At 38.4% G+C, this 20255-nt stretch overlaps 1 protein-coding gene across 1 annotated transcript; it reads left to right on the top strand.

The window, feature by feature from the left end:
- The first annotated feature begins 962 nt into the window (after window positions 1–962).
- LOC126474881 (respirasome Complex Assembly Factor 1) lies at window positions 963–20008 on the top strand. Its single transcript, XM_050102372.1, has 4 exons — window positions 963–1445; window positions 1519–1622; window positions 9648–9777; window positions 19811–20008. The coding sequence occupies exons 1-4, from the start codon at window positions 1341–1343 to the stop codon at window positions 19850–19852; spliced, it is 381 nt and encodes a 126-aa protein (XP_049958329.1). The 5' UTR covers window positions 963–1340; the 3' UTR covers window positions 19853–20008.
- Window positions 20009–20255: the final 247 nt, after the last annotated feature.

Genomic DNA, 20255 nt, shown 5'->3' with positions numbered 1-20255 from the left:
AACTCCATAGTACATTTTATTTAAAAGACACATTTTTAGAGCCGTTTTACAATTCATTAAATTTTTTTGTGTCTTAATGTGTTGTGGTATCTCGCTCTAAAGTTTCTTCCCTGCTGGTAAAGGCCCCTCTTGTTTAACTTTTGTTTTTGCATATTCACTATGCAGTTCCATTTTCTATTGAGTATTGTACTTACGAACTGTTTCATTTTTTTGCATTAGTTGGTCTTGAGTATCTGTTTTTTTTTTTAATGAAACATCTTACTTCTAAAATGTATGATTAGCATGGAATGCCAGAACACATCACAATGCAATGTCAGTGCCTAGTTTTTCTCCGGAATGAACGAAGTTTTGACGTTGATGGCGAAAACTGATGACTGAATTGGCCCTCACGTTTATATATTTTTTTGAATGTGTAAGAACATCAATCATACATGAATATTAAATAGTGGTTTACATGTTTCTCTTTGCTGTCTGAATAAAACTGTTCTGGTGACTTTTTTAAATTTGAATAACTTCACTCAGAACTTTGACCCTAAAAAGTAACTGATTAACACGGAGCCCCAGAACATGCCACAATGCAATTGCAATAGCGGCATTCACACAGTCCGTCAATACCACAGAACGGGACGGAACACAGCGGAATGAAAGAGCCACGTTTTCTCCGAAAAAAATAAAGTATTGACGTTGATGGGGAAAACTAATGACTACTCTGGCCTCACGTTTATATAACATTTTGAATGTGCGAGATTGTCAATCATACATGAGTTTTATGAGAATAAAGTTTTTGTTTATTAAATATATTTTTATTAGTTACATTTTTTGTGATCGATCGATGAACTAATGCTTAGGCCGCAAAATATGAACTGATAGTACCAAGAAAAAAAATTCTGGCGCAGATGATACCTTTTTGTAGAAAAACCAAAAGTGTTACGTCTTTGGTGATGTTTTGTGTATTGAAACTTTGACACAACAGTGTCAATGTGACGTACCAACATGTGAAATGTGTTCATCGTCGGAAGCTGTTCGATGTAGTTGGTGTTAGCGCGGATTGTGGGATCAGAAATTGTTCGCCAGAGTTCCTTCTTAAATTGTCACTATTTTGGCTGCTGTCTAGTTTTCCATTGTGTCTTTTGTTAACTAAATTGTTATAGATAGTGTTGTGGGAAATTTTTCTTTGAAGAGGAAGTTTTTAATCAATCTGAAAGTGGAAATTGTAACATGTGGATTACATTGACGAGACCTGACAAGAGGAAACGAGAATTTTGATACTGTTTTTACATATTAATGTCTTGAACAACTGACGCAAACGTTATATGCTGCTTTAATTAAAGTACGAAAATATGTCTAAAGCAAGAGTTCATGAAAAGAATGGTACCGCTGCTGTTAAACAAACTGAATCCGTGTGGGTTAGGGCGTTTACATCGAATTCGGAATGGCCAGATAAGGTGAAATAACTTATGATTTAAATTATTGTTGTGCGTTTGTTGTTTACAGATCCATAATAGTGAGTTCTTTCAGGAGGAATTTTTAGACGTGATCTATTGGGGAAGACAAGCCCTTGGAATCGTAATTGGATTGCTTTGGGGGCTAATACCACTGAGAGGATTTATTGGCCTGTTTTTGTAAGTTGCTTTGTCAGTTTTGTAATAAATCTTTTTTTCAATATGCATTACCCGAATGTTTAAATACGTTGTGTCTTTTGGTGTGCCTTCAAATATTTCATTGCTGTTACAATGACAGTAACAGTAGTATATCATAGTCGTTTACCTCATTAACATAGAGAGACTGAAGTGTTGCCAGCAGTATAAATCGACAGAAATATCTCATGTTGTGAGATGTTGGTTAACATTCAGTTTGCTGTGTATGTGCTGCCATCTGCTACTCCTTGGTGAATATTGCTGTGTGAAGCACTGAGGCTGAATCCGTTTGAAATATCAAACAACAGCTAAAACACACAAATATGAAGGGTAAAGAATTATCAAGTCAGTTGAAAAGTGTAGCCATCTGACATCTAGGAGAGGGGTAAGGGGAGATTTAGTGGAATGAGATGTTAAATATATGCTATTTTAAAAACATTTGTAATACTGTCCCTTCTTCCCACAATAAGTCTAGCTGTACGTATATTATTGACATAACATTTATCCCCTATAACTGTGGAAGTTAACACCATGATATATTTTCAAAATTTCTCTTTAATGTATGTCATTCACAAAGTAGTTGTTTGCTGTCTGATGGTTTGTAGTGCTTCAGACACATGCAGTGGAGGAATTTAGTAACTGAAAATTGACAAAGCGTAGAACTAGTTGCACATTATGTCTTCAGTGGCTGCTGGTACAATCTCATCATGTTTCAATGAGATCCCTGTTGCACATTTCTGTTCTTCCCATTACTTGCTGTGCATTCCCCAAGAGGTTCCATTATTTTGTCAGTTTGACCGCACTTCAGATTCGTAAGTGGTAAATATGTAGCAAGCTGCAATCGTGTTCTGCATGTACTCACCCAAAAATCATATCATATTGACATCACAAGGTAGCATTGTAGTTTGCAACTTAGAGTTACATAATTAGTGTGGCTTTCTGAAAAAAATTCAACTTACATTGTTGTTCATATTCCACTTTAAATTCTGTTTCCACTTCAGATATTCAATTCACATTGCATTAAGATTGCTTGTGTTCTGTCTAGTGACATCATCAACATGACTTTAAACTGAGCACTGCACTGTGGTGGTCAAACCAACATTTGTGTTAAAAACAGATTTACATGCCCGTTGCTGGTTGCAAGTACCCAATAAGGCAGCGAAAGAGTAACAGTGTATTTCCTAGCAATGACTGGAAACAGTTGTAGCATCCTGTACGTAACTTAATGAAGGAAAGTCTGTTGTGTGCAAGGAGGAGTGTCCAAAATTTCTGAAAGTTCACATTATATTTGTGATTTCAATTATAATAATACTAAGAAGAAGAAAAAACAAAAATTGTGAGCCACTTCATGGAGCCAAAATTATAAAAGAAAGTAAAGTGTAAAACATGTGTCCACTGGTCATTGTTTGTAACTGAACCACTACTTCAGCTGCTCAGAAACATTTCCAAGATGCTTCTCTTGACATCTTATACTTCGGTTAGCCATGTTTTCACCACAACCTTAGCACCAAAACACGTAGTAAAGAAATTGTCAAAGATGCAACAACAGCAGTTTAAGGCACTGTCAGAATCCAGTATTCTAATGTCAAATGATTTCAGTTTTAGCTTTCAAATACAATTTGTCTTTTCACACCTCTTATTACTTACTTAAAGATATCCCCTCCTTGCTCCTTGGTGGCACTAAACAGTTATCTTACCATTTTACATACTGTAGAGGACAAGAGCCTTTGTTTAGCCATTGTGTGTGCTGTATGTGTTGTTAAATGTGCGTGCATGCGCGGTTTACTGCTTTAAAAGTAGGTCTAAGGCCTATACTGTTACTCAATTATTGTTTATAAAAGGTCTTTCTTTAGGGTAAAAAGTGAACACATTCATTTAAATATTGTCTAGAATGTGGAGTTCCAAAGAAGACCTAGAGTGCACTTTCTTTTGATGATTTGTCTTTGTATCAGCAAATTTCTGAAAACATCCAAATTCAGTTTTCAAGACCAGCTATTTTCTCCTACCAACAGCCTGTCCTGAATTTGAACAAATTTTTGGGAATTACTGTTATTGCTTAGTCAGTGCTCACAGATATGGTGATCAGTGTTACTAATTACACACGAGAACACACATGCATAGTACACAGAATATGTAATTGCAGAAATAACATGAAACTAATGACACAACTGTGGGAATAAAGGAGTTTTGGGCAGGGACAAATTAAGTACGATAATTCTAATAGTGAAGACTTACCAAAACAAAAACTAATGAAACCTACAAACATATCATCGATCTGTCATCGAAAAACTTACCTGTCCAAAAAACAATGCACTCCAATATACCTACTTATGAAAGTAAAGCAGTCATCAGTCTGAATGATTGTTTTGATTGCTGTACTAGACATGGTAGTGTTGGAGATTGTATGCTGTTGCCTTCCTCTGACCTTTCCACTGACTTAACCAGCCAGTAGTGGGTGCCGTAATGTGCATATTGAGCCATGGTGCAACTCAACGTTCGTCACAGCAACAAACATTGTGCAAGGTGAAAGAAGTGACATAAGAATCGTAAGACTGGAACAAACCCAGGATCTTAGGATTTGAAATCTGGTGTTTTAGCACTGAGCCACCAATACTGACCAATATCAGCAAATAATTAAGATCATCAAGTAACAACCCAATCTACAAAATCATAAAAAACTACTTCAGCATCAGTTAATCCCCACATCTCAGTGCACACACACACACACACACACACACACACACACACACACACACACACACACTCTCTCTCTCTCTCTCTCTCTCTCTCTCTCTCTCTCTCTCTCTCTCTCTCTAGAAGAAACAAAATTATGGAACCCACCTTATTATGTCTCACATACTTGACAGCAACTTTGGTCAATTTCATTCGTTCACTGCAGTGCTACCACTTCACACATTCTGCTACTATGCTATACGACTGCAGAAATTTAATTCTGATGATCATATTGTCACCCGTAGTGACAACCAATGTACGACTCGTGTATTTCGATGTAGGATTCAAAACTAGTAGCAGATGAAAAACAAAAATAAAATTTTCAATCATTAACACCAAGGTGAATTAACAGTTCCAAAACTGAAAACAAAATTAATAGCTTATAACTAACGACATTAAAATAACTGTCTGACAAGCAAACAAAAACAGACATATAGAACAAACAGCCCCCCCCCCCCCCCCATAAACCATGGGGAGGCTTGCGTGCCTCAGCGATACAGATAGCCGTACTGTAGGTGCAACCACAACAGAGGGGTATCTGTTGAGAGGCCAAACAAATGTGTGGTTCCTGAAGAGGGGCAGCAGCCTTTTCAGTAGTTTCAGGGGCAACAGTCTGGATGATTGACTGATCTGGCCTTGTAACACTAACCAAAATGGTCTTGCTGTGCTGGTACTGCGAATGGCTGAAAACAAGGTGAAACTACAGCCGTAATTTTTCCCGAGGGCATGCAGCTTTATTATAGGGTTAAATGATAATGGTGTCCTCTTGGGTAAAATAGTACCCCATTCGGATCTCCGGGCGGGGACTACTCAGGAGGACGTTGTTATCAGGAGAAAGAAAACTGGCATTCTACGGATCGGAACGTGGAATGTCAGATCCCTTAATCAGGCAAGTGGTTAGAAAATTTAAAAAGGGAAATGGATAGGTTAAAGTTAGATATAGTGGGAATTAGTGAAGTTCGGTGGCAGGAGGAACAAGACTTATGGTCAGGTGAATACAGGGTTATAAATACCAAATCAAATAGGGGTAATGCAGGAGTAGGTTTAATAATGAATAGGAATGCGGGTAAGCTACTACAAACAACATAGTGAACGCATTATTGTGGCCAATATAGATATGAAGCCCATGCCTACTACAGTAGTACAAGTTTACATGCCAACTAGCTCCACAATTCACGAAGAGATTGATGAAATGTGTGATGAGATAAAAGAAATTATTCAGATAGTGAAGGGAGACAAAAATTTAATAGTCATGGGTGACTGGCACTCGATAGTATGAAAAGGAAGAGAAGGAAACGTAGTATGTGAATATGGAATGGGAGTAAGGAATGAAAGAGGAAGCCACCTGTTAGAATTTTGCACAGAGCATAACTTAATCATAGCTAACACTCGGTTAAAGAATTCTAAAAGAAGGTTGTATACATGGAAGAAGCCTGGAGATACTGGAAGGTCTTGGAAATTGTAAGACATTTCCAGGGGCAGATGTGGACACTGACCACAGTCTATTGGTTATGAACTGTATATTAAAGGTGAAGAAACTGCAAAAAGGTGGCAATTTGAGGAGATGGGACCTGGATAAACTGAAATAACAAGAGGTTGTAGAGAGCTTCAGGGAGAGCATTAGGGAACGATTGACAAGAATGGAGGAAAGAAATACAGTAGAAGAAGAATGGGTAGCTTTGAGAGATGAAATAGTGAAGGTAGCAGATGATCAAGTACGTAAAAAGACAGGGGCTAGTAGAAATCCTTGGGTAACAGAAGAAATATTGAATTTAATTGATGAAAGGAGAAAATAGAAAAATGCAGTAAGTGAAGCAGGCAAAAAGGAATACAAACATCTCAAAAATGAGATAACACAGGAAGTGCAAAATGGCTAAGCAAGGATGGCTAGAGGACAAATGTAAGGATGTAGAGGCGCATATCACTAGGGGTAAGATAGATACTGCTTTGGAGAAAAGAGAACCACTTGCATGAATATCAAGAGCTCAGATGGAAACCCAGTTCTAAGCAAAGAAGGGAAAGCAGAGAGGTTGGAGGAGTATGTAGAGGGTCTATACAAGGGCGATGTTCTTGAGGACAATATTATAGAAATGGAAAAGAATGTAGATGAATATGAAATAGGAGATATGATACTGCGTGAAGTGTTTGACAGAGCACTGAAAGACCTAAGTTGAAACAAGGCCCCGGGAGTAGACAACATTCCAGTAGAACTACTGACAGCCTTGGGAGAGCCATGCTTAACAAAACTCTACCATCTAGCGAGCAAGATGTATGAGACAGGCAAAATACCCTCAGACTTAAAGAAGAATATAATAATTCCAATATCAGTTTGGATTCCATAGAAATGTTGGAACGTATGAGGCAATACTGACCCCCTACGACTTATCTTAGAAAATAGATTAAGGAAAGGCAAACCTATGTTTCTAGCATTTGTAGACTTAGAGAAAGCTTTTGACAACGTTGACTGTAATACTCTCTTTCAAATTCTGAAGGTGGCAGGGGTAAAATACAGGGAGTGAAAGGCTATTTACAATTTGTATAGAAACCAAATGGCAGTTACGAGAGTCGAGGGGCATGAAAGGGAAGCAGTGGTTGGGAAGGGAGTGAGACAAGGTTGCAGCCTATCCCCAGTGTTATTCAATCTGTATATTGAACAAGCAGTAAAGGAAACAAAAGAAAAGTTCGGAGTAGGAATTAAAATCCATGGAGAAGAAATAAAAACTTTTAGGTTTGCCAATGACATTGTAATTCTGTCAGAGACAGCAAAGTACCTGGAAGAGCAGCTGAACGGAATTGACAGTGTCTTGAAAGGAGGATATAAGATGAACATCAACAAAAGCAAAACGAGGATAATGGAATGTAGTCAAATTAAATCTGGTGATGCTGAGAGAATTAGATTAGGAAATGAGACACTTAAAGTAGTAAAGGAGTTTTGCTATTTAGGGAGTAAAATAACTGATGATGGTCGAAGTAGAGAGGATATAAAATGTAGACTGGCAATGGCAAGGAAATCGTTTCTGAAGAAGAGAAATTTGTTAACATTGAGTATAGATTTAAGTAAGTCGTTTCTGAAAGTATTTGTATGGAGTGTAGCTATGTGTGGAAGTGAAACGTGGACGATAAATAGACAAGAAGAGAATAGAGGCTTTCGAAATGTGGTGCTACAGAAGAATGCCGAAGATTAGATGGGTAGATCACATAACTAATGAGGAGGTATTGAATAGAATTGGGGAGAAGAGGAGCTTGTGGCACAACGTGACTAGAAGGAGGGATCGGTTGGTATGGCTTATTCTGAGGCATCAAGGGGTCGCCAATTTAGTATTGGAGGGCAGCGTGGAGGGTAAAAATCGAAGAGGGAGACCAAGAGATGAATACACTAAATAATAAATTCAGAAGGATGTAGGTTGTAGTAGGTACTGGGAGATGAAGCAGCTTGCACAGGATAGAGTAGCTTGGAGAGCTGCATCAAGCCAGTCTCTGGACTGAAGGCCACAACAACAGCAGAACAAAAAGTAACATACAGCTTTAAAAAGAGGACTACACCTATTCATCACTGATTTTGTTTGAATTTGTTGTACATGCAAGCTTTGGCAAGAGATGAAAGAGACAGAACTGGAGCTCCAGGTGGTCATGCATTTAGAAAAATAGCATTTTTGGTATTGGTTGGGTGAAGTACAAGCAATTTATATTAGCATAATTTCCAGGCAGTGGTTGGTGGAGTGGAAAGAGTACAGAACAGTAATCCAAAGATCGTGGAGTCTAGTCCCTACATGGAGCCTTTTTCTTAACTGTCAATTTTTATTTTACTGCACTGCAAACAAACCAAAACATGCACCACAATATGCTATCTCTTTCTTGAAAAATTATTGCCAACAGTCTATGCATGTCTACAAGAGTACTGGTTCTTTTGGACTGAGGATTCAAAAGAACAGTGGCTGAGTATGCAGCAAAAAGGTGGTGGTCATCATTACTTCATAAAAATTCTAGGAAACATACAGTAACACTAAGCAAATAATTTTTGACTGATTTGGTGAAACTCTACAGGTAGAATTGACAAATTTCTTCTGTTAATTGACTTGTGCAGAAGCAAAAAAATCAACAGTTATAGGAAAAGATTTCTCAAGATGGAGGAGGATTGCCATCATGCAGTGTTAAATGATTTCCCACCAACTGTACTCTGCTAGTGCAACCCTGTGGTGTATACTTCTATCATTAGGTAAAGAGTGTGATGAAAAACCTTCAAAACTCCTCTACCTGTTCGAGAAAGAAAAAGAAATCACATCCTGAGAAGACTGCATCAAAATACATTCAGTTGTACATCTCCAGCTATCCTTACCAATACTTGGCAAAATGATGTTTTGTGATATTTGCTCTTATAGCAAATGGGGGCAAATCTTTATGAATGTGAACCAAGTTTGTTTTTGTATAGAAACTGTGAAACAATGATGATGTTGCAAAATGCAGTTTTGATAATGTTAAAGAGGCCAAGAAAATTACATCCCCTAGTAGTGTGACGAATATCACCCCAGCATATGTAAATCAACTTTAAAATACTAAAAGTATCTAATTATATGCTCGAATTCTTAAGTACAACCTATAATCCTGGTAATTTATTTCCAGTCCCAAATTTTTATTGCCTTTTATAAAAATATTACCAAATACAGTACATTTAACATTATTCTGATTTATTTGCAGCGATGTAAAAGTAGAAAATAGACAGCACTTTCTGCATAATAACTCAGCCTCACGACCCTCTGATTAGTGTTCTCTGTCCTTTCTGCTGTGCCCATCGCTATCTGGAAACTACACTAATGTAAATGGTTGACGTATCGCCTGACCCGCACAAAAAAACATGCTCATTTGGAGCTCCCGCTTCAGTCACTTTCATTTCTGGCCAAGCACTGCATAAACCATAAATTTGGATGAAATTGGTGGTGATCAGTAGCCGCTGCCCCCATGTAAGTCCAATGCCTTGCCAACAACACCTACATAAATCTCAAACACATGGACATCAAAACACTATTTGTGCCACCACAGACAACAGAACACCATCTTCAAGCATTATGCATTCCAAATATGCCGTGCAAACATGACCTCACACAACACAACATAGCTAGTTACAGGTATATAAACCGAGGGGCGATACTGGAACTTCAGTTGACCCCTTTCCACAGTTCTGTTATTAATAAGTGTGTTGCTTGTAAATTGTAAGTGTGTGAGGGCAACTCGAAATAAATTCATCCTTTTTAAGCGGTGTCATGTCATTTTCTTTTCCAGGTTTGTGCTGATAAATGCTGGCCTCATATACATATATTTCACAAATTTTCAAAATATAGATGAAGAGGAGTATGGTGGTGCTTGGGAGATAACCAAAGAAGGGTTTATGACTTCCTTTGCTGGATTTTTGGTTAGTATTTTTTTGTTACATTTTTTTTATTACTTCTGCAGAAGATACAGCTTAATTGTACAAGTGTTGCTGTTTTTGGTTGCTTGTTTGCTGGTTTTTAATTCATAGTCCAGTTTTAGCTGTCAGGTTTTTAACTAAGTGCCATAAGAAACCCTTGCTTTCGTAGACAGGATCTGTCATAATGCTGGATGAGGGAATTGGCAAAGAATGATGCTCACTTTTCATGTAATTACATTTTATTCTGTCATTGCTTCTATTGTTCCATCAATTCAACAGTTTCTCAGTCTCTTTCCATGATTTAGATGGGTAGTTCTGGAATGTAGCTGTTTCTTAAAAGCTCCACCCATATTGTGACTATTGTTGGTATCTTGTGACTTTTAAGATTTTGGTGATGGGGAAGGGTGGAGTTAATTAGCTAGTAAGTACTGTAAAATGCCTCTGTCTTATTTCTTCCCATCAATTGAGAACCTAACCTACACTAACGTCAGAAAAATAGGTACAGTGAAAAACAAGAAGTCAGGTCAAAAGTTGCAAGAATCAATAGAGGAACTTGGTCTGCTAGAGCCACAGCGAAAAAAAGTCAACTAACAGCAGGTAACATTAAAATTCTGGATTGGTTAATTTGATGCTGTTACATGTTAAGTTATGTATGGAAATGTTTAAGGCAGTATTCTTGCAAAGAGGTTTTTGGATACTAATTACTTGAAGGAATTGGTTAGTGTGATTTTACTTCCTATGTGGTGAGTGACGGAGTTGTTCACCTACCTTGTGCTCAACCAGTACACCCAAAAAGGGGAGCTTGCCTTGTCTCTCCATTGTGGTAGTGTATATATGTTGTAATGAACTCCATTCTTTGATTCATAAATGCTGAAGAGCCGTAATGTAGTGCCCAGTGTACCACATGTTGAATGTTGTTTGATCTGTCACCTGTTTCACCAGTGGATAATGAGGGAGCAATTAGGAGCCCCACTAACTATAAAAATATGTTGGATATAATGGCAACAAACAGACCTGACCTCTTGGAAGATGTCCACATCGAAATTGGTATCAGTCACTGTGACGCAGTTTTGGCAACAATGGTTGCCAGTGTACAAAGGGCAGCTAAAACAAGCAGAAAGATACATATGTTCAGTAAACTGGATGAAAAACCAGTAGTGTCATATCTCAGTGAGGAACTTGAAACTTTCATCACAGCATAGGAGCATGTAGAGGAACTATAGCTCAAGCATAAAAGAATAGTTGACCACACACTGGATAGATATATACGTAGTAGAACAGTTCGTAATGGGAGGGAATCTCCATGATATACAGTCACTGTAAAGAAACAGAGATTACTGCATAATAGATGTAAAACAAAGTACAAGGCTATAGATAGAGAGGTGCTGATTAAACATGTTTGGCTGTCAAGATAGCAATGTGTGATGTCTTCAGTGACTACCATAGCAGAGTATTGTCAAATGAACTTTCACAAAACCCAAAGAAATTCTAGTCGTGTGCGAAGGCCCACAGTGGCACCAAAGTTAGTGTCTAGTCCCTATCGAATGAGATAAGAACTGAAATTTAGGGTAACAAAGCAAAGCTGAAATGCTTAACGTTGATTTCAAAAGTTCCTTTACAAAGGAAAACCCTGGAGAATTGTCCCAATTTAATCTTCGTATCACTGAAAAGATGAATGAAATAAGTATTGGTGTCAGTGGTGTTGAGAAACGGCCAAATTCGTTCAAATTGAACAAAGCTACGGGATCTGATGGAATCCGTATCAGATTCTATACTGAATTTGCTGCTGAGTTAGCACCTGTACCAACTATTCCCTAGAACAAGAAACTGTGCATAGTTCCTGGAACAAAAGCACAGCTCACACCTGTTTACAAGAAGGGCAGTAAAAGTGATTCGCAAACTACCGTCCAATATCCTTGACATCCATTTATTGTAGAACCTTAGAATGAGTTCAGACATACTAAGGTATCTTGAACAGAATGACCTTCAATGCCAGCAAGCATAGATTCTAGAAACATCGATATTGTGAAACTCGGCTTGCACTTTTCTCACGCAACACACAGAAAGATTTGGATCAAAGCTGTCAGGTAGATGCTGTATTTCTTGACTTCCAAAAAGCATTTGACTTAGTACCACACATATGCTTATCGTCAAACGTACTATCATATGGGGTCTCAATTTGTCACTGGATTAAGGATTTTTTTTTATGGGGCGGACGCAGCATGTTATCTTGGCTGAAGAGTCATTGTCGGACATAAAGTAACTTCAGGTGTGCTCAAGGGAAGTGTGTTAGGTCTCTTGCTGTTCATGTTGTATATTAATGACGTTGCAGACAATATTAATAGTAACCTCAGACATTTTGCAGATGATGCAGTTATCTATGATGAAGTCATGTCAGAAAGAAGCTGCATAAATATTCTGTCAGATCTCAGTAAGATTTCAAAGTGGTGCAGAAATTGGCAACTTGCTTTAAATGTTCAGAAATGTAAAACTGTGCACTTCACAAAATGAAAAAACATAGTATCCTAGCGCTATAATATCAGTGAGTCACAGTTGGAATTGGCCAACTCATTCAAATACCTGTTTGTAACACTCTAGGGATATGAAGTAGAATGATCACATACTCTCAGTTGTGGGCAAAGCAGGTAGCAGTCTGGGTTTATTGCTAGAATACTGCGGAAGTGCAATCAGTCTACAAAGGAGATTGGTATGTAAGCAATCATGTGACCGGTTATAGAATATTGCTCCAGTGTGTGGAACCTATACCATATAGGACAAACAGGGATATCGAAAATATAAAGAGTAGCATGAATGGTCACAGGGTAGTTTGATCTATCACAGAAATACTGAAGGAACTGACATGGAAGACTCTTGAAGAAAGAAGTAAACTATCCCGAGACAGTCTATTAATGAACTTCCAAAAACAGTGATTTAAATGATGACTAAGAATATACTACAATCTCACATATATTGCTCACATGGGGATTGTGAGGATAAGATTAGAATAATTAATGCACACACAGAGGGATTCAAACAATCGTTCTTCCCACACTTCATACGTGAATGGAATGGGAAGAAACCCTAATAACTGGTGCAATGGGATGTGTCCTCTACCATGCACTTCATAGTGGTTTGCAGAATGTAGATGTTGATGGCTGTAACAACAGGTCTAAGAGGAATTGCTTCCATATAAAGTCCATAAATTGTGGGAGGTTTGCAGCACATGGCATTATTATTTTGAATGATTTGATTGATGATGGATCAGATGTAATTTGTTTGATAATGTTCCTGGTGACCCAGATTCTTTATACAGGTTCTGTCTTCATGAATGAATGTGGCAGAGCTTGTTGATGGTTGCAGAGCAGTAGACCTGCTTCATCTTCATACATGAAGACAAAAATACAGTATTACATTTTGGCCGAAATTTTACAGAATTGTACTGAATTTTGTTGTTTTATTTTCAAATGTGGTTATGAAATGCAAGCCAGTTGTTAAAAGTATTGTCTTTGTTCTCTTGGGAACCTCAAAAGGCCCTTATATATGAGTGCCTGACTATTTTGCAGTTTCCGAGTGTGCTGTTAATAATGAGTAACCTTGAACATTAGTGCACATTTATTAAATGATTTGTAAATGCAGGTACCATGTGAAAGTTCTAACTAGTAATACTACTTTCATTTTAAGGTAGTGCATTAACTGCACTAAAATTTTCTCTAATAGCCAGGTGTATCTGCTATCACTGAGAGATATACTGAAAGTTCTTAAAGTTATACATTGATCAATGTCCCCAAGTATCTATAGCAAGAAAATGCTTGCCTAGTTTTGATAAGGTCAATTGTACATGAATACTCCAGATGCTATGATTTTATCCCCCCCCCCCCCCCCTTTCTTCTCTGTTCCTTTTGTGAGTGGTGCGCAGGAAGAATGGCAATGGATAAGCCTCTGTATGAGGCTTGAATTACTCTTATTTTTCTGTCATAGCATTTCAAGGCATGCATACAAGCACAAGTAATATGTGGCTGACTCTTCACGGAATCTGCACTCTTCTTACAAAAAATCTCTCCATGATACACTACACTTATCTTTTAGTGTCTGCCGCTGGAGTTTTATGAACGTCTGCATAACATCGTCGAGCTTATTGGATAAAGCTGTGATGAAACACACCTTTTTCATTGACTGTTTCTTCTATCACTCCTACCTTTGAGGGTGAGGCTCGCAAATAGTACTAAAGAATAATTCAAATAAGCATTCAGTAAACTATCTCTTTCATTGGTGAAAAATATATATAAAAAACAAAGATGCTGTGACTTACCAAACGGGAAAGTGCTGGTAGATAGACAGAATAAAAAACACACAAACACACACACACACAAATTTCAAGCTTTCGTAACCCGAGGTTGCTTCATCAGGAAAGAGGGAAGGAGAGGTAAAGACGAAAGGATGTGGGTTTTAAGGGAGAGGGTAAGGAGTCATTCCAATCCCGGGAGCGGAAAGACTTACCTTGGGGGGAAAAAAAGGACAGGTATACACACACACACACACACACACACACACACACACACACACACACACACACACCCATCTGCACACATACAGACACAGGCAGACATATGTAAATGCAAGGTTGGGCAGAGATGTCAGTCGAAGCGGAAGTACAGAGGCAAAAATGTTGTTGAATGACAGGTGATGTATGAGGGGCGGCAATTGAAATTAGCGGAGGTTGAGGCCTGGTGGGTAGCGGGAAGAGAGATGGGAACTTGCCCTTCAATGTATTCTCTCTTCCCGCTACCCACCAGGCCTCAACCTCCGCTAATTTCAAGTTGCCGCCCCTCATACATCACCTGCCATTCAACAACATCTTTGCCTCTGTACTTCCGCCTCGACTGACATCTCTGCCCAATCTTGCATTTACACACACACACACACACACACACACACACACACACACACACATCCATCCATCCGCGCGCACACACACACACACACACACACACACACACACACACATCCATCCGCACACATACAGACAAAGGCAGAGTGTATACCCGTCCTGCTTTCCCCCAAGGTAAGTCTTTCCGCTCCCGGGACTGGAATGACTCCTTACCCTCTCCCTTAAAACCCACATCCTTCGTCTTTCCCTCTCCTTCCCTCTTTCCTGATGAAGCAACCTCAGGTTGCGAAAGCTTGAAATTTGTGTGTGTCTTTGTGTGTTTTTTATTGTGTCTATTTACCAGTGCTTTCCCGTTAGGTAAGTCACAGCATCTTTGTTTTTTATATATATATTTTCCCACGTGGAGTTTTTCCGTCTATTATATTCATATCTTTCATTGGTGAGGTATATTTTAGTCGCATATTTCCAATTAACTGCATGTGATCTCTCCAGATTATTACTCCTGGGTATTTTGCACTTTCCAGTGACTGATGGTCAATTATGTAATTGAACTGCACCACCTATTTATATGCGTATTTATCTTGAAGGTCAGGAGCCTGTGTCTGCACAAAGTGTCTGCGCTCTGTAGGTTTCCCTGCATTCTACAACTTTTCAATATACAACAATCCACCAGATCATTTATGTACTTCATGAACAGTAATGGCTCTATAACACTTACTTGAGGTATGCTGTAAAGGTACTTCCATGTTCAACAGAAATGTCCTTTCAGAAGTTATAATGTGTTTGCAAAGAGGTTTAGTTGGAATTTTAAAACTTCTTTTGTTTCTTTAATTTTTACTTTAAACATGCCAATTGTTAAATTGATAGTGTTGAAACTGGATACCCAGATAAAAGTTCAATACAATGATATGTACTGCAGAAAAAACTAAAAAAGGATTGTTATATGAAAATACATAAGTAAACAATAATATTTTTGTTTAAATTACTATCATAGCCAAGATACATAAGAAACACTCACACACACAAAGATATCAAACTGAAATTTACTATTTGTAGTACAGTGCAATGTTATATCATTACATTTCCTACACTCATATGAGATGTCCTTTTTTGCCAGCCTCAGATGTTAAAAACCATTACTTACTACCATCTTCTTTGTCCTTCTCTATTTCCTTCTACAATGGCAATGCAATCATAGAAGTGTTTTTCTCAAAGCCAAACTATTTTGCTGTCCTGTGTAAAAAGTTTTTTTGGTGACTCTCCAGAAGACAGCAGACATTATCTGTGAAGTCTGTTTGCAGTGCTTTTCATTTTTGCCATCATGTTGTATAGTATACAAGTATTTAATACTGACATTATAGTTCAGTGAAAAGTTAGTTTTTGTCAGCACTTCACTGTTTGTATTCCAGGGCCCCGTGTCATAGACATTAACTAAATAGGTCAAACCCCCCACCCCCAACAAATGCTGCAGGTGTTATTTTATCCATGGATCTCCATGTTATGGTCATCCGCATTTTATCTGTGTTTTTTTTTATATATATATATATAATTGTCTCTTACCTTTCCAGCACAAGGCAAGAATCTAAGATATCCTTTAACACTGTTGACAGTTCTGTTCTGTTCTTAACTAAAACCCAAATAAGACCAGTATTAGCTTCAGCTAATTCTGTAGTCACATTGTTGATTAGGGGAATCAGTTTAACACCCTGAGTTCTTCCTGGTCGCTGTCTCCATTGTGCAGGGTTTCTAGTCCTACCACTGTCGCATCACTCACAATCAAGGGGGTGAGTAGCGACAGATCCATATTTCCTATCCAGGAGAAAGGACCCACAAGAGAAGATAGTATTTGAGGTACTGTTGGTAAATAAAGCCTTAATAATGTTATAAATTCCATCAGATTTACCTTTCCATTCATACTCTTCAAATCAATGTTTAATGAATGGCAGAGGGTGCTTCCTATTGCAGCAGTTGTCATTCAGGTGAAACATGGATAATTGTTCATAAATGATGCAATTACTTAAAATGAAGTACTGTCTGAAAAAAAACTTTACAAATATTAAGTCTGGTCTTGATAAAATTTCAGAATGGTGCCAAGATTGTTCAGAAATGTAAAACTGCAACTTCACAAAAAGGAAAACATAGTATCCTTTGACTACAGTGTAAAAAAGTCACAGTTGCTATCAATCAATTCATACAAACACCTGTAAGTCACACTTTCAAGTTATGTGAATTGGAATGGTCACATAAATTCAGTTGTAGGCAGACTTTAGTTTACTGGTAGAATATTTGGTAAATGCAGTCAGTGTACAAAGGAGATTGCATACTAAACACTTGTGACCCATTCTAGAATATTGCTCAGGTGTGTGGGATCTGAACGAAATAGGACTAACAGGTGATATTTAACATATACAGAGAAGAAGAGCAGTACAAATGGTCACAGGTTTGTTTGACCTGTGAATATGTGCACAAAGATGCTAAAGAAAACTGGCAGACACTTGAAGATAGATGAAAACTATCCTGAGGAAAGCCTACATGCAAAGCTTCATGAACCAGCTTTAAACCTTTATGTTGGCAAAAAAGAAAAAGCCTCAGTTAACAGCAATGGAAGACTGTATAATGTCTGGCTCTTACTTATTTCCATTCTGCAACAAAAATCAAGAATTTCTGTATATATCTGCTGTAGTTGCAACTTTCCATAACTTGAATCTAAAACAACGCAGCAGCTTATTCTTAGACCTCAGATTTGCTAGTTCTGCCTGCATAAAATTTTATCACTACATTGTCAAAGAAACATTTCTCTCTCTCTCCCCAGTTCTTCATGCAGGAAATAGGTTTGTATTTTAAGATCGTGTGCAATTCCCTGAGTTGAGAAAAAAAGGTCAAAACCTTCTTTCAGTAACTATCAGCTACCAATATTAGTAAACTGCCACTCTCAGATTTATAGCATTTTTACAAGGGAACATTGAATACGCAGGTGAATTTCCAGTACATATAGCGGTCATCCAGAAACCACAAATAAAACATAAAAAAGGAAAGCATCACTTAGCAGCTAAGAACCTATGTCTATCTGAAATTTACAAATAGCCTTAGAGTTCCTGGAGCTGCTACAGTCTGTAACTACTACAGGTATGACATAGGTTTCAAACAAACATTACCATGGGCGAGTATACCTTGCTGTGTTCAGTGACCACTAGGCTCTTGTACCTGAATGAGTATGTAAGCCTGCCTTCCAGCTTCATCATGCCACTGCATAGTACAAAACTTCTTCATCAAGGCAATTGATGAGGGATGTGTTACTCATTATGTTGTCGAGGTGTATCCATAGCAGGTTTCCCTCATTGCCCTTTAACCCAAGAATGATAGAGACTGAGTTTAAAAATACCAATTGAGACCCCCCCCTAGGCCTAAATGAACCGTCACACAGAGCTCTGTCTTTAATGATTATAAATCTATGTAGCAGTCAAAGTGCACCAACCTCCCATCCCATTCCAGAATGAATTTTCATTTGGTGGCAGACTGTGTGCTAATTTTAAACTTCCTTGCCCCTGTAGATTAAAACTGTGTGCCGAACTTGGCCCCTGACTTGGGACATTAATTTTCTTCCTACAGCTTTTATCAGTACCCCAATCTAATATGATATTTTCTTCAATGCCCCTCCAAAGCTTCTCTTTTTATTGCCATTTACTCATATGAATTTGCACCACCCATCATGTTTTTCACTGTATATGGTTACCAGTACTGTCTGTCACCATCCATGTACTTAATTTTTTCTTGGTCCAGTCAGATTAATGTTACCATGACTTATTTTGGAAATTAGCGTGTGATAACACCTTGCAGAATGCAGGTGGCAGCACTAGCAGTGGAGGGTATATATAGGGCATTGGTGGATGCTAGAAACAGTGCAGTCATTGTCATAATGCGGAAATGGAGTGAATTATCTAATGGATGTCCATAATGGCATGATCATTGGCTTTTGGGCCAAGGGAGGAAGCATTTCCATTATGGCTAAGTTTGTAAAGAGTTTGCATGCCACTGTCATTAATGTATACCTTGAATGGCAAAATGGTGCTATCCAAAACTGGCACTGAGACAGCTGTGGTGCACCATGGGCCATTGATGACAGGGATGGATGAGTATGGAGATGCGTACAGGTGAACAGACATGCAATTGTTGTGCAACTGACTGCCTAGATGAGCCAAGAGGCTACTAACAGTGTCACCTTCATAACTGTTCAGCAAATGTTGCTGCGTGTGGGCCTCCCCAGTGGGCACCTGGCTCATGCACCCATGCTGACTGATGTTAGTCTGCGATGAAGGCTGGAATTTGCATGCCAGTACCGCAAGTGGATGTCCACTGAGCGGCGACAGATTGCCTTTCCTGTTGACTGAGATGCCGTTGGCGTGTACAGCGTGAAGCATCTGAAAGCAAACACCATGCAATTGTAGTCGGAATTGTCCAGGACAGAGGAAGGAGCATTATGGTCTGGAGAATGCTTTGATGGCATATCCTGTGTGATCTCATCATTCTGGAAGGCACAGTGGATCAACACAAGTATGCATCTATTCTAGAGAACCACGTCCATCCCTACATGTAGTTTGTTTTTCCCTGACATGATGGCAGCTACTATCAAGACAGTACATGTTACACAGCTCATGGTGTTAGTGCATGGTTAAAAAAGAAAGAGGATGAGTGTATCGTACTCCTCTGGTCACCAGACTCCCCAGATTTAAACCCAGTCAAGAATCTGTGGGACCGCCTCAATCAAGCTGTTTGTCATGGATCCTCAGCCGAGAAACCTATGGCAGCTGGCCAGGGCACTCGAGTCACCATGGCTCAGCTTTGCTTTTGGTACTACTGAGGACCTCATTGACACTCGTCTTGCATGTCTCAAAGTAGTCTGCACCGCAAAAGCTTTTGACAAGTACTCACATTCATGCGACTGGACAGAGTAGATATCTGAATGAGGCACTTTACTTTTCCAATCTCCTTCTAGTCTTCTACCCCTGTTGCTCATACTCTACTGCTTTGCAGACATTTCACTTGTTGCATAGTGTAATGGATTGTACCACATATCACTAATATTTGTTTGATGTGCCAACATTAATTATTGTTTATAATTTCTTATTTACATATTTGTTTATTTTCTAGGTGACGTGGATCATAATTTATTCAGGGTTAAATTTTGACTGATTGTATTTGTGTGAACATTACTTTAATGTTCTGGGAATGTTGTTACAAAATAGTGAACTAGAAAAGTACACTTTGCAGCTGTTTGGCCTGTAAAGAAGTATGTAAGTTATTTATCTTGTTAATAAAAAGATGTATGGTGTCTGTTTTAATATATAATTACATGTATACAGAAGATTATTGTCAGAGGTTCCTGTACAGTTGATTTAATCTGGGTATATGCTATTTATCTACTTTATGTTGTAACTTTAAATTGTTATTTGAATGAAAGATTTTAAGAAAAGTGAGAAATGCACGAACACCTGCACGGACAGCTTCACAAAAACTCACTGTCGAAACCAACAAAATGGAAATACTTCTCTCCATATAGTAGTGAAAACAAATTGAAAATCGAATTAACAACTCC

Source organism: Schistocerca serialis, chromosome 4 (genome assembly GCF_023864345.2).
Source record: "Schistocerca serialis cubense isolate TAMUIC-IGC-003099 chromosome 4, iqSchSeri2.2, whole genome shotgun sequence".
In the NCBI taxonomy this organism is placed as follows: domain Eukaryota; kingdom Metazoa; phylum Arthropoda; class Insecta; order Orthoptera; family Acrididae; genus Schistocerca; species Schistocerca serialis.
This window is presented reverse-complemented; position numbering and strand designations above follow the sequence as displayed.